Source organism: Microtus oregoni, unplaced genomic scaffold (assembly GCF_018167655.1).
Source record: "Microtus oregoni isolate MIOR12 unplaced genomic scaffold, Mior012 000025F_ref0000491, whole genome shotgun sequence".
Lineage (NCBI taxonomy): Eukaryota > Metazoa > Chordata > Mammalia > Rodentia > Cricetidae > Microtus > Microtus oregoni.
Genome location: NW_024543084.1, coordinates 34655630 through 34667969, shown reverse-complemented (window position 1 = coordinate 34667969; position 12340 = coordinate 34655630). Strand labels below are relative to the sequence as shown.

At 40.5% G+C, this 12340-nt stretch overlaps 1 protein-coding gene and 1 long non-coding RNA gene across 2 annotated transcripts in view; one reads left to right on the top strand and one right to left on the bottom strand.

Annotated features, from left to right (window-relative positions):
• Positions 1–512: 512 nt before the first annotated feature.
• On the top strand, positions 513–7160 carry LOC121462856. The gene is made up of 3 exons (XR_005976375.1): positions 513–623; positions 4397–4565; positions 7140–7160. It is a non-coding gene; the product is annotated as an uncharacterized LOC121462856 (long non-coding RNA).
• A 549-nt stretch (positions 7161–7709) lies between these two features.
• Positions 7710–12340, bottom strand: part of LOC121462853 (ubiquitin carboxyl-terminal hydrolase CYLD-like) — a 75571-nt gene continuing 70940 nt past the window's right edge. Inside the window, 4 exon segments of the mRNA XM_041674816.1 lie at positions 7710–8888; positions 10234–10450; positions 10655–10773; positions 11513–11621. Of these exon segments, the coding sequence (XP_041530750.1) occupies positions 8704–8888; positions 10234–10450; positions 10655–10773; positions 11513–11621 (630 nt within the window). The 3' untranslated portion in view covers positions 7710–8703.

Sequence of the window (12340 nt, the reverse complement as noted above, 5' to 3'; positions counted from 1 at the left end):
TACTGTGACCTCTGTAAACTTCAGTTCCATTGCATAGAAAGTGTGGATAACGTCTTCTACTACGTAGGCTTCAGGGAAGCTTAAAGGAAATGATACATTGAAATCCTTAGTGTATTTTAACACGGCCATGTTAGAGCTCAGGAAAACTTAATTAGTCCTAGTGTTAGTGCTGATAGGATTATTATTCCATGGGAACATCTCTTACTAATATCATATTTTTATTGCTTTGTCTGTTGTTTTGGTTTGGTTTGTTTTTGAGTCAAGATCTCACTATGGAGCTCTGGTGACTTGAAGCTCTCTACGTAAACTAAGCTAGCTGACCTCACACAGAGCTGCCTGCCTCTGCCTCCACACCCTGGGACTGAATGCATGCATCATCACACCAGGCTCTAGAATTCTATGTTTATAAATATTTGTACTTACTATCTTTTTTTTTCTCTTTCCTTTTTCTTTTTGTACCATTTGCGCAGGAACCAGAAGCTTCTAACACAGTGAATTTACAAGCGTTATCTAGGAGGAGTCCCTCAGGGTCCCTCTCAGCAACGCCATACTGTCCATATTCTCCACTATAATTGCACCAACACTGCACACCCATCTCCCACGTGTATAAACTAGTGCACAAGGTGAGAGGATGCAAGAAACCAGGAGGCAGGAATAAAGGTTAACCAAAACAAAGGTGCCTGAAAAAGACAAAAAAAAAAAACCCACTACTTTGGCAAGCCAATTAAAAAAATATAAGTATTTTAAGAGTGGTGGTGCATGCCTTTAGTCCCAGCACTTGGGAGGCAGAGGCAGGGAGATTTCAGAGATTTTGAGGTCTACAAAAGTGAGTTCCAGACCAGCCAGGGTACCCTGTCTTGAAAAACCAAGTGTGTGTGTGTGTGTGTGTGTGTGTGTGTGTGTGTGTGCTGTGTGCATGCATGTTAAAAGGGGAAAGGAGGGGGCTGGTGAGATAACTTGAAGGGTAAAGGCACTTGCATCAATCCCGATAACATGAGTTAAATCCCTGGGATACACATGGTGAAAACAGAACCGACTCCCACAAAAATGTTTCCTTGTCCTGTATGTGTGAGCACATGCACACAAAATAAATCAATATAATGTTTTAAAAAGAAGATCTAGAGGAGAGATAGCCTGCGTTGCTGAATAACACTGATCCTAGAAGCCATCAAACAAAAATCCCAGCCAGTGCCAGTCATGAGACACCTCCTTATGAATTGTTGGCCAGGGAGGTACCAGAAGCCCACAAAAATAATATAGACTCTTGTCAATTCTCTTGGTTTCCCATCAAAACTAGGTAATAATACCCTATTACTGGAACAGGAGAGATGGTTCAGAAATTAAGAACATTGACTGCTCTTCAAGAGGTCCTGAGTTCCAGCAACCACATGGTGGCTCACAACCATCTATAATGAGATCTGACACCACCTTTGGGCATGCAGGCAAACATACAGACAGAACAATGTATATATAATAAATAAAATAATCTTTTTTAAAAACCCTATTACTGAAGACATCATACACTTTAGATGCAAGATATTGAGATATCTATATCTGAGCTAGAAGCTCCCTGCCATTGGCTAGCTTTCATAGTGCCAGGAGATATATGCAGGCTTCTGAGGCAGTTGTGGTGAGGACAACTCAACAGTCTTATGCCACTATGAACTCTACGAACTACAATGCCGACCTGTCGGGAAAGATGAACCCATTGGTACAATAGTGGTATAGCTGTAATGATAGCCACCAATTACTCTCTGATTAGATTTAACATCCATAGATCCTAGGAAAGAATGTACTACTGTGCTTTAGCTAGATGACGTAGACCAAGCAGCTTTCCAAATATTTATGTTTATACACATAGGAAAATACTTTTCATCATTAACCAAGGGAATTTATCTTAGCAACCAATGGTGGTAAATTCAGAGACTAAGTAGCTACACAAGGTACTGAGAATAAGTGAGGGATGAGTGTTCTTAATCAACCCTCTACAGCTCAAAGAACATTGTGGAATGTAAGAGCTGTAAAATGTTATCTTCAGGGCTGTGGAGGTCTGCCCCAAAAATGTGAGTCTGTTCCACCTTGTCTGAAGGTCAGGGAACTGACCTTGCTCAAAGTTGTTGACCCCAAGTGTAGCTACCCACCCTCACCTAGGGTGTGGTTACTTGGTGTTTTGGACATTAAGATGGGCCTTGCAGGTAGATCGTCTACACCCTGACAGGAGGTCAGAGAATTCAAGCATACTTCTGCTCCTTCTTTTGAATTAGGAGGTTTGACCTATGGAGTGGCTGCCTACAGGATACTTGGTCTAGAGGTGGGCTCACTGCCTAAACAGAATGACTTCCTCTTGATGCCTTGATTAATGGCTTGATGTCTCAAAGTATTGAAGCAAATAACTGTTCGAGTTGTCCCTTGCATCTTGTTAAAGCATCTTTTGCCTTCTCCCCTCTGTTGTATTGGGGTATAAAAGTGTATGGAAAATCAACCACAGGCAATTTCAGTAGTCACTGGAACTCCCTCTCGATACTATACTGTGCTTCTGTTTTATTATTTTTACTTGTGCTCTTCGTTCTCTTTACTTAAGTTTCTAATCCCCATGCCCCTACTCTGGTAACTGGTATCCTTGTCAAAGCTGATCCCTGGCACAGGACATGATACAGCCATTGCAAACATGAGCTCATTGGAGCTGCAGGTGTCTGCACTGGGCCCACACAAAATTGGGCTTTTTAAGAGTCAATCATGGATCAAAGAGTTCTCGGAGCCCTACCTCCTCCCTACTGAACTACTGGGTAATGAAGGGTTCTGAGAGAGGCGACGTCATCATTTTTCCATTTTATACCCACTGCAGAGCCCACCAGGCTCCAATGGATAGCTCCAAAACCACAATCACACAGATAACCCTGGTTAAATCAGTAAGTCACAAAGACAAAACAAATCAGAATGGGGGAAAGCAATTTGTAAGGAGGAAGGGTGGGGATAGACAAAGGTTAGCACGAGAAAAAAAAGGGTAGAGATTGAGAATTCTCAGAATGCCTTATATACATGCATGAGGTTGCCCAATGGTAAATGTAATAAACCAGTAACAATACAGTGTAAACAAGCTAGAAAAACTAGGTAAATAAAACAATCAACTCCTGAGTCATACACACACTTTTTAATTCTAGCAGTCAGGAAGTTGAGGCAGGAAGATCACAATTTCAAGGCTCCTCCAGAGTATATAGTAAGTTCTAGAACAATCTGGACTACTGGAGCAGGACCCGGACTTGCACACAACAAGCAAGCCCTGCTCTAAGTCCTTATCCATTCTTAGCCAGTGTGATGGTTTGAGAGAAAATGTCCCTCCAAAGGGAGTGGCACTGTTAGGAAATGTGGTTTTGTTGGAGTAGGCATGGCCTCGTTAGAGGAAGTCTGTCAGTGTGGGAGTGGGCTTTGAGGTCTCCTTTGCTCACGCTTCACTCAGTGTGACGCTCAGACCATTTTCTTCTGCCTGCTTGTCAAGATGTATGAACTCTCAGCTCCTTCTCCAGCACTTCCTTCTCCAGCACCATGTCTGCCTGCATGCCCTTGTCCCACCATGATGATAATGGACTGAACCTCTAAAACTGGAAGCTGCCCAATTAAATGTTTTCCTCTGTAAGAGATGTGGCCATGGTGTTCTTCACAATACTAGAAACCCTAGCTAAGACAGCCATCTCTCTTGATTTTGGCACGCTGGTCTTCACCCGTGCATTTGATCTCCATCCTCACATGTTTTTCTCTGAGCTTGTTAGTTACTTGTCCTGCTTCCAACTGCTGGTTTTCTCAGATTTCATCTTCTACGTTGGAGCTTGGCAGTTGATCTACAGATGATACTTCCCACTGTTTTCACAGTAGTGTTCTTCCTTAATTAGTTTAACCAAATGGGCAGAGTTTCCGCGATCCAGGTACAAGTTGTCACATAGAGTGATAGAAATTAGTCAAGATGGTACAATACCATCCAAATGATTTCTCTTCTTCTGTCTTTGTATAAACTTTTCACCCTAATCGATGGAACAGCCTATGTGGATTCCTTTTAAATTTTTCTATGCATTTATGTAAGCATATATAAATATATATACACACATATATACTATTTTTAAGCAAGAGGATTCTATTGTATCTATTTCTCTGCATATTTTTCTTCCCCTTTGGAGGGGAACACATGCACAAACCTGTACATATAGACCCACATACAAATATATGGAATTCTTGTTAGTCAGCTGGTATAGCCTTCCAGTAATAGTTACATTCTTATCTATGGCATAGTTAGAGTTCATTCATTATCGTAATAGTTAGCTGTCATTCTAAATGTTGGTTTTATGCTACTAAAAACAAAGATGGAATAAATATTCTTGTTTCTATTTCCTTCTCTAATAAATAGATCCTACAGAGTAGAATGTCTGGGTCAAGATGAATGGTTATTTTTTTATGGATTTGCCAAGTTCACACCAGAAAATCAGAGGGCTTAGCCATATTCCATCAAAGTGCGAGAACACTCGGCCAACATGCCCCAAATAACCCATACTGGCTTTGAAAAATTCATAATTCTGGTAGGTCCTTTATGATATTTGATTAACATTTTAATTTAATGTTGCATTAAACTGCATTATCTTGACTACTGCTAAAGTACCTTTTTTGGCCTATTTGTCATTGCAGTTCCTTGTTTGAATTTGTTAGCTTTTTATTCTTAGTAACAAAATAGTCTATGCATTAAAACATTAACTATTTATCTAATACTAGCATTGCTAAAGTAAATTGGCAGGAAGTCTTTTCACTTCTCTGTAATTTCTTAATTAAAAAGAATTGAAACTGTCAAACTTACAGAAAAGTTGAAGTTACAATATGAAGAATTTTGATATTTCTAAACTAATTGAAAGTAATTTGCTAACATGATCTGTCACTGATGCACATTCATTTATATAGCCATAGAATTCCCATCAAAATTGGGAGATGAGGGGAAAAGAAAAGCTCAAGGCCGGGCAGGGGGTGGCACATACCTCTAATCTCAGCACTTGGGAGGGAGAAGCAGGCAGATCTCTGTAAGTTTGAGGCCAGCCTGGTCTACAGAGCTAGTTCCAGGACAGCCAGGGCTGTTACACAGAGAAACCCTGTCTCTAGAAACCAAACAACATAAATTGGGATATGAGGGATGGACAGATGGCTCAGTGGTTAAGTGAGTTTACTGTTACCACGAAGGACCTGGGTTTGGTTCCCAGCACCCACATGTCACTCTCAGCTGCTTGTAACTCCAGTTCTGGGGGACCCTATGCCCTCTTCTGACCTCCAATAACACCTAAACACAAGTGGAACAGATAAACTCATGCCGGCACACCAGCATTCAGGTAAATTTTTAAAATTTGGAATATTAGTATTCCCTTATTGACACAAGTAGATTTTGCTAATAATAATTTCCCTCTGTAGCTGTTTTTTTCTCTTTGTTCTTTGGGGGCCCACGACCCAGCCCCCAAATAAATGCTCAGAAGCTTATTCTTTCTTACACATGCCTGGTCTTAGCTTAGCTTATTTCTAGTCAACTTTTCTTAACTTGAATTATCCCATCTACCTTTTGCTCCTGGACTTTTATCTTTCTCTATTCTATATGCCTTTCTTTACCTCTTACTCTGTGGCTTGCTGTGTAGCTAGGTGACTGGCCCCCAATGTCTTCTCTCCTACTCTTGTTCCTTGATCTTCTCTTCCCATTTCTCTTCCTATTTACTCTCTCTCTGCCTTCCAGCCCCACGTATCCTTTCTCTTTCCTTGCTATTGGCCCGTTCAGTTCTTTATTAGACAATCAGGTGTTTCAGGCAGGCACAGTAACACAGCTTCACAGAGTGAAACAAACACAGTGTAAGAGAATGCAACATATCTTTGCATCATTAAACAAATGCTCCACAGCACAAACAAATGTAACACATCTTCACCTAATATTCCATAACACCCATCAATATACTTCAGAGCAAAGTCCCAGTCCATGAGGAGTCACTGAATTGCCTGTAGATGTCACATGCCTTCATCTGGGCAGTTAAGTCTCATTCTTGATTGTTTTTAAAGTGTCTAGACCAAGTAATTTTGTATAATCTGTGTTGAAAATATTATTTATTATTTCCGCATTTTTGAACAAAGCCAACAAGAGAGAGCCCTCGTCTGGGACAGGGAAGCGTGGACAAGGGACAACCACAGCCCACTCTATGTTTCTCTTGCCTGCCCTGTGGCCCTGCGCCTTCTCCATCACATTATCAGACTCTGGTTCTTTCTTTGTGCGGTTTTTGAGCCTTCAGAAACTTGTTGGGTCTTCACCTGTGTGCGGGCATTCTTACATGTCAGCCGACCTGCCCTTCCTGCTTTCCTCCTCACCTCCTATTTGTTAATTTAGATCTTTATTTTCTCTTCCAATATTTTGCTTGTTTAATTTTGGTGGTGTTATAACTCTTTAAATTGAATTTTATTTTTCTCTATATTCTTTTAAAAAATAAAACATTTAAGGCTCTGAGTTCCCAATAGGGATAATTTAAGGCTATGAATTTCCAATAAGGATAAAGCATCGCGTATGTTTTGTATGGAGTTTCCTCCATTATTGCTTTCTGTGAGGTTGGTAATTTTAGGTTCATTTACATTTTAGTAAAAGACTGCTTTGTATCATTCCTTGTAATTTCCAAGTAATTAAATGGCTTTGAATGGAGTCTCTTTTTACTGTTTGTTTCTCCCATCCCCCTTCTTCTATCATAAGCTATGATCAGGAAATATGCCCTAGAAAATTTCCACTTTTATAAATTGTCCTAGAATGTCCTTTGAAAACACAGACTGGATTAATTTTTTGTATGTGTTCTACTAAAAAGCAAAAGAAATCTAGAACTTGGGGCAAATGTAATCACAGCACCAGGAAGACTAAAAAGCAGGCAGTTTCTTCAAGTTCAAGGCTAGCCTGGGCTACATAGACCTGTCTCAGGGAAGGAAAGGGGGGCAGTATAAGATGGACTATTCCATGTATGTTTTAGATCAAATTTGTAAATTTCTTGTGTATTTCTTCTCTATTTCTATCTATACATTTTATCTGTTGGGTTTTCTAAGTGTAAGCAATGTGTACATCCTATTATAACTGTATTTTTACTTCATCCTCCTCCTAGATTCTGCTTTGTACAGTTACGTCCTTCTGAAAACGATGCACACGACCAGTGTCTGTTGTACCCACATTTCCCCCTTCTCCTTCTGACATAATAGTTTTCACCCCGTTTTGGGAGCTCACCAAGTCTAGCTGGACTGGGACTGAAAAAGCATGGGATAAAACCTGACTCTCTGAATATGGCGGACAATGAGGGCTGCTGAGAAGCCAAAAACAATGGCACTGGGTTTTGATCCTACTTCATGTTCTGGCTTTGTGGGAGCCTAGCCAGTTTGGATGCTCACCTTCCTAGACCTGGATGGAGGGGGGAGGACTTTGGACTTTCCACAGGGCAGGGAACCCTGACTGCTCTTTGTACTGGAGAGGGAGGGGGAGAGGAGTGGGAGGAGGGGGAGAGGAGTGGGAGGAGGGGGAGAGGAGTGGGGGGGAGGAGTGGGGGGAGGGGGAGAGGAGGGGGAGGGAAATGGGAGGCTGGGGGAAGGCAGAAATTTTCTTTTCAAAGAGAAAGAACCATAAAACTGCGTTTTACTGATACAGAAATAGTAATGGTACATTTATTTCCATAACAGCACTTCAATCGTCTCTAACAAAATTAAGGCTACATTGGAGCATTCGGACAGAAAGGGACTGTTTTATACAATGTTATTCATGTTTTCACAAACAAAACAATATTCTTCAGGCAAAAAATTTTTAACAAGATACCAGTAAAGGAAATGGAATACAAAATGTGTTCCTTTGGGTCAGCCTGATAATAGCCACACACCCCCTAGGGAGTATCAGGGGATTGTTTTTAATGAATACTTTGAGTATGAGGGCGACTCTCCAGAGTTAACATCCCACAATACAAGGCTATTTCATAATATAAAACCAAAGACAGTTGCATCTCCTGCATAATCCCTTTAGAATGAATAATTAGTGAACATAAGCAGTATTTAAAAGCACAAGAGAACTGTGCAGAGGCCTACGGTGCCTGGAAGGACAATCCCTACATCAAAGCCCTTCTCCCTCAAATCCGTTGGGAAGAAAATGAGAACTCAAATCGGATGATACTAAACTGTCAGCACTCCCAGGAGAGTGGCCAGGACCCTGCGGTACTCTTGAGGATAAAGTAATGCCATTTAAGGCCACCCACCAGCAGACTCAGTAAAACCATATTATTTCTTCCTCAAGGCACTCAAAAAAGAAAAACGATTTAATATCCTTGGTCCATAAGAAGAAATATTTACTTACATCCTCAATGGACTAAAAGATTTTAGACGTAACAATTAAAATTGTATCTTTCCAAAAATATTATATTATCAATGCAATAAACTCAATAAACTTAAAAAAACAAAAAATTTAAACTAAACTTCATTAAAACTTTTAAAAAACCAACAAAACATACTTCCTAGAGTGCAAAATGCTTATTAAATACTTCAAGAACACAAAAATAATTTGTTTAAAAACACAGGAATCCTTTGCTAAAGGGCCATCAACAAAAAAGACACCCATTGCCCATAATGGGTGCCAGCTGGAAGACACATGGTGTTAAGCTTTGTGCTTGGCCTCTGCCCCTTTCAGATGACATGTTATTTGTACAAGCTCATGGTTGGACTCTGGTACATGCACATGTACGCATCACAAAGAAGTCTGCGTGCACAGCCTCGAATCCTTCTGGAATCCAAGGAGTGCAGCTCCTCCAGAGACATGTTCAAGTACTCTCCCACTTCAGGGCAGGGTGTCACTTGTGGAATGTTGAAGCCATTCTGACCCCCTAGGGAGAGAGAGAGAGCTCTCATTAGGGCAGCAAACTTCTAAGTCCTCCTGGCAGCCTGTCCCACCAGAACAATTTTACTATCCTAGAATTTAGTGAAGACTGACTCCCAGAATCAAAAACAAAAGAAAACAAACAACAAAACTTTGTTTGACTTTCAGTTTCTAGAATTACGGTCTCCTTTTATTGGCTTCTGAGAGGGCTCAAGCAGAGAAAAGTGAAAAAAAAAAAAACCTGGTAAAAGGACATGCACTTAGGAAAAGCTGCAGTCCCGATTTGCAGGCTGCTGCTCTAGGCCCCTCAGACTTTTCTGTCCTTCCCAGACACTAACAGTCTGACACTTTTCCACAAGAAGCCAATTGTGAGCGCTACTGTTTCCCTATGTTTTAAGAACATACTTGCATACCTCTAGCACGGCTGTTTTAGATACTAATCATCAGAACGCGCACGTGCTCTGATGATCAGATTTGCTCTCCCAGATGTGTTCCCAAAAGTTATGCTGCTAATGCTGAGTGAAGCACACACAGGGGTGGGCTGTGCCATCAGGCATCAGAGCTATGCAGAAATGAAGAACTGTTGGTCTACAGCTTGGGCCTCTGGTCAAGAAGCCGTCACTCGGTGCCTCTGGTTATTAAAGTGTCACACCTGAAGACCTGGGGAACTAGGGCTTGGAAGAAGAGCTGTAGAGTAAATGGGGTATGGACAGGTACTGTGACAAGTACCTTACTACCAAGACCCCTGTCACTCAAGTGTGTACTAAGTAATGACTAAGCTTCCTAAAAACATCTCAATGAGAAAAGGTTTCTTCCTGAAATAAAACGCATGAGATCAGGAAGACTGAGGTAAATTCAAACCATGCAACCTTCACCACCTTTAACGTTAGCTTAGACAATAGAAAAACAGGCATGATTTCCATGACCTAAGTATTCCCACAGAGTTTGGCATTTCTGTCCTCAATAAATGGCTACTCTACTGTATATAAAAATGCAAGGAAGAAGATGGTAAAATCAGCTCTAAATAAATTTTAGGATCTTTGTTTTCTTTTGAGGTTGGACAAATTGAAACAGGTTCTCACTATGCAATACAAACTGACCTCTGATTCACAATCCTCTACTTCCCAAGTCTGGGATTATGGCTAGGATTCTTTAACAAATCCACGTAAGGACCAAGATGGCACAACATTATTGCTCCTTAGTTTGAGGAGCAGAATTAGTAATACCCTTTGAAGATTGAAGTCCTTCCCACTGTGGTATCCTTTCAAGAATCTGCTCACAAAATACCCTATTACCACAAACACGTGCTCTCACTAGGAAGCATCTCCCTCCAAAAGACGAGTTTTAAATACCATCTCGATCAGCCATGCTGTCAAAGAAGAGCCAGGCTGAATCATCCTTCCCATACTTCACAAAAGCAACATAGTGGCTCGTTTCTATGCAGAGAACAGCAAATAACTCCATCTTCTGGCAGGGGATGCAGCCGTGTCTCCAGTCCCAGTCAGGCAAGTCTTTGGGAAGTGATACTGGGTGATAGGTATGATTCATTCTCTTCGGATGGAGGTGAACCTAAAATGGACCATGAAGAAAATACCACAAGTGAGCTAAATGCCATGTTTCAAGGGCAGACTCTAATCACTTTCATTGACCAGCCCAGCCAAGTTCTACACACACACACACACACACACCGGCAGAAGAGACATGAGCAATAACATTTACTGTGAATGTTTAAAATGCCCTTTGACTCTGACTGGTGCAGTGAGTGTGGATTACCTGAGTGCAGCAGGTCTTACAGAACTGCTTGATCTTCCCCGCTGTGATGTCGGGGTCTTCATAGCAATCTCTACACTCAAACATCGCAAGTCCTCCACAGATGCGACACTCCCTGGGAGCTACGCAGAGGGAAGGAAGAAGCCTTTTTAAAAACGACATTCTGTCCTTAAAAATAAAAGCTATACTTTGAAAACAAGAATGCTTGGGGGTTGGGGAGAAGAAAGGCCTAGTCCTCTCTGACCCTCTTAAAATTTCATTTGGATTTTTTTTGTATCTGAAGTATTTTTAAGGACTTTTTTTTCCATATAACCATTTTTGTTAACCTATTCTAGAATTGTTCTTCTGGTCATGAAATGTTCAAAGATATAAAATAAGTATTGAAGACTAATAGCACATATGATCTTAAGTCAGTAAGTAAAAATCACTGCCATTATGAACGTTCTGTAACACTTTTACGTCTGAATATTTATTTAAGTATGTGCACCCAGGTACACGTGTATCTCAAGCTTCTCTCATCTAGCCTCTCGATGCTTTCCCTTCCACTATAACTACCACACACTGTTTTCACATAGTTCTATTGTTTAGACATATGATCCAGTTAACCACTTCCCTCTTATTAACATTTCTTGTCTCTAATTTCTTGTCAGATAGTAAGTAAATTTGCATTTAAATGATTTATTTTTACCTCTTTTTTTTTAGAATAAATTCTAGCAGTCAAATTATTGAGTTAGTATGTCTAAGCTCTTCAAATACTGAATTACCTGTCAGAAGTACTATATCCATAACTAATGAAAAGTCCAGGCCAACTATTTCTAAAACAAAACAAAACAAAACTCAAAGAAAGGACTATATACTTACTGTCTTCAAGCAAATCCGTTATATTTAATTCTAGAGAAGGGAAAATTTTTTCGAACATTTTGAAGTCTTTTCCAAACCGAGGCATCTGAATAATCAAGCATGATGGTGCCTAAAAAAAAGACACATAGTTTTAGAAACCAAAGTCCTAAGGAGCTGGGGACTTAGCTCAATATAGCGCTTACTTAGCATGTCCAAAGCCTTGAGTCCTAACCCCTGTACTAACGAGTTTCCCTATGAAACCCAGTAGTGGTTTCAGCAGGGCTGTTGGCCCATGAAGCAGAGCCCACTTGTGAATGTGCAGTGTGGATGCAGAGCAGCAATAAGCTACAGATTTTCCAGACTTCCCCGGAGACGAACATGATAAAACAGACCACGGCATGCACTGCAGAGATCACACATTCTGACAGTCAAAGAGACGTTTCTATTGCATTCATTAGCAAACCCATACACAAGAATTTATTGGTATTTTATCTCTTAGCAGAGGGAGAAAAAAATAACATTACCTTTGACATGTTTAGATACTATGCATGGGAAAAATGACAACTGAAAACAAACATGTATGCACACATATCTTTGCATTAAGCTACTTTAACTTAAAAATTAGCTTTTGTTCCCTTTGCAACCTAAATCCAAAACATTCCATCTTAAGCTAAGCGGCTATCTTTAAAAAGAACAAAGTTAGAATACCTTTTTTTTTTTTTTAAAAAAAAGTGTCTTCTTAACTCTTTCTTCAAACTATTCTTGGTTAAAGCACAGTGACAGCTAGGTGTGGTTCAGTGGGGCAGCACTTGGGGTAGTGTGTACAAAAGGCCTGAGTTTAATATCTAG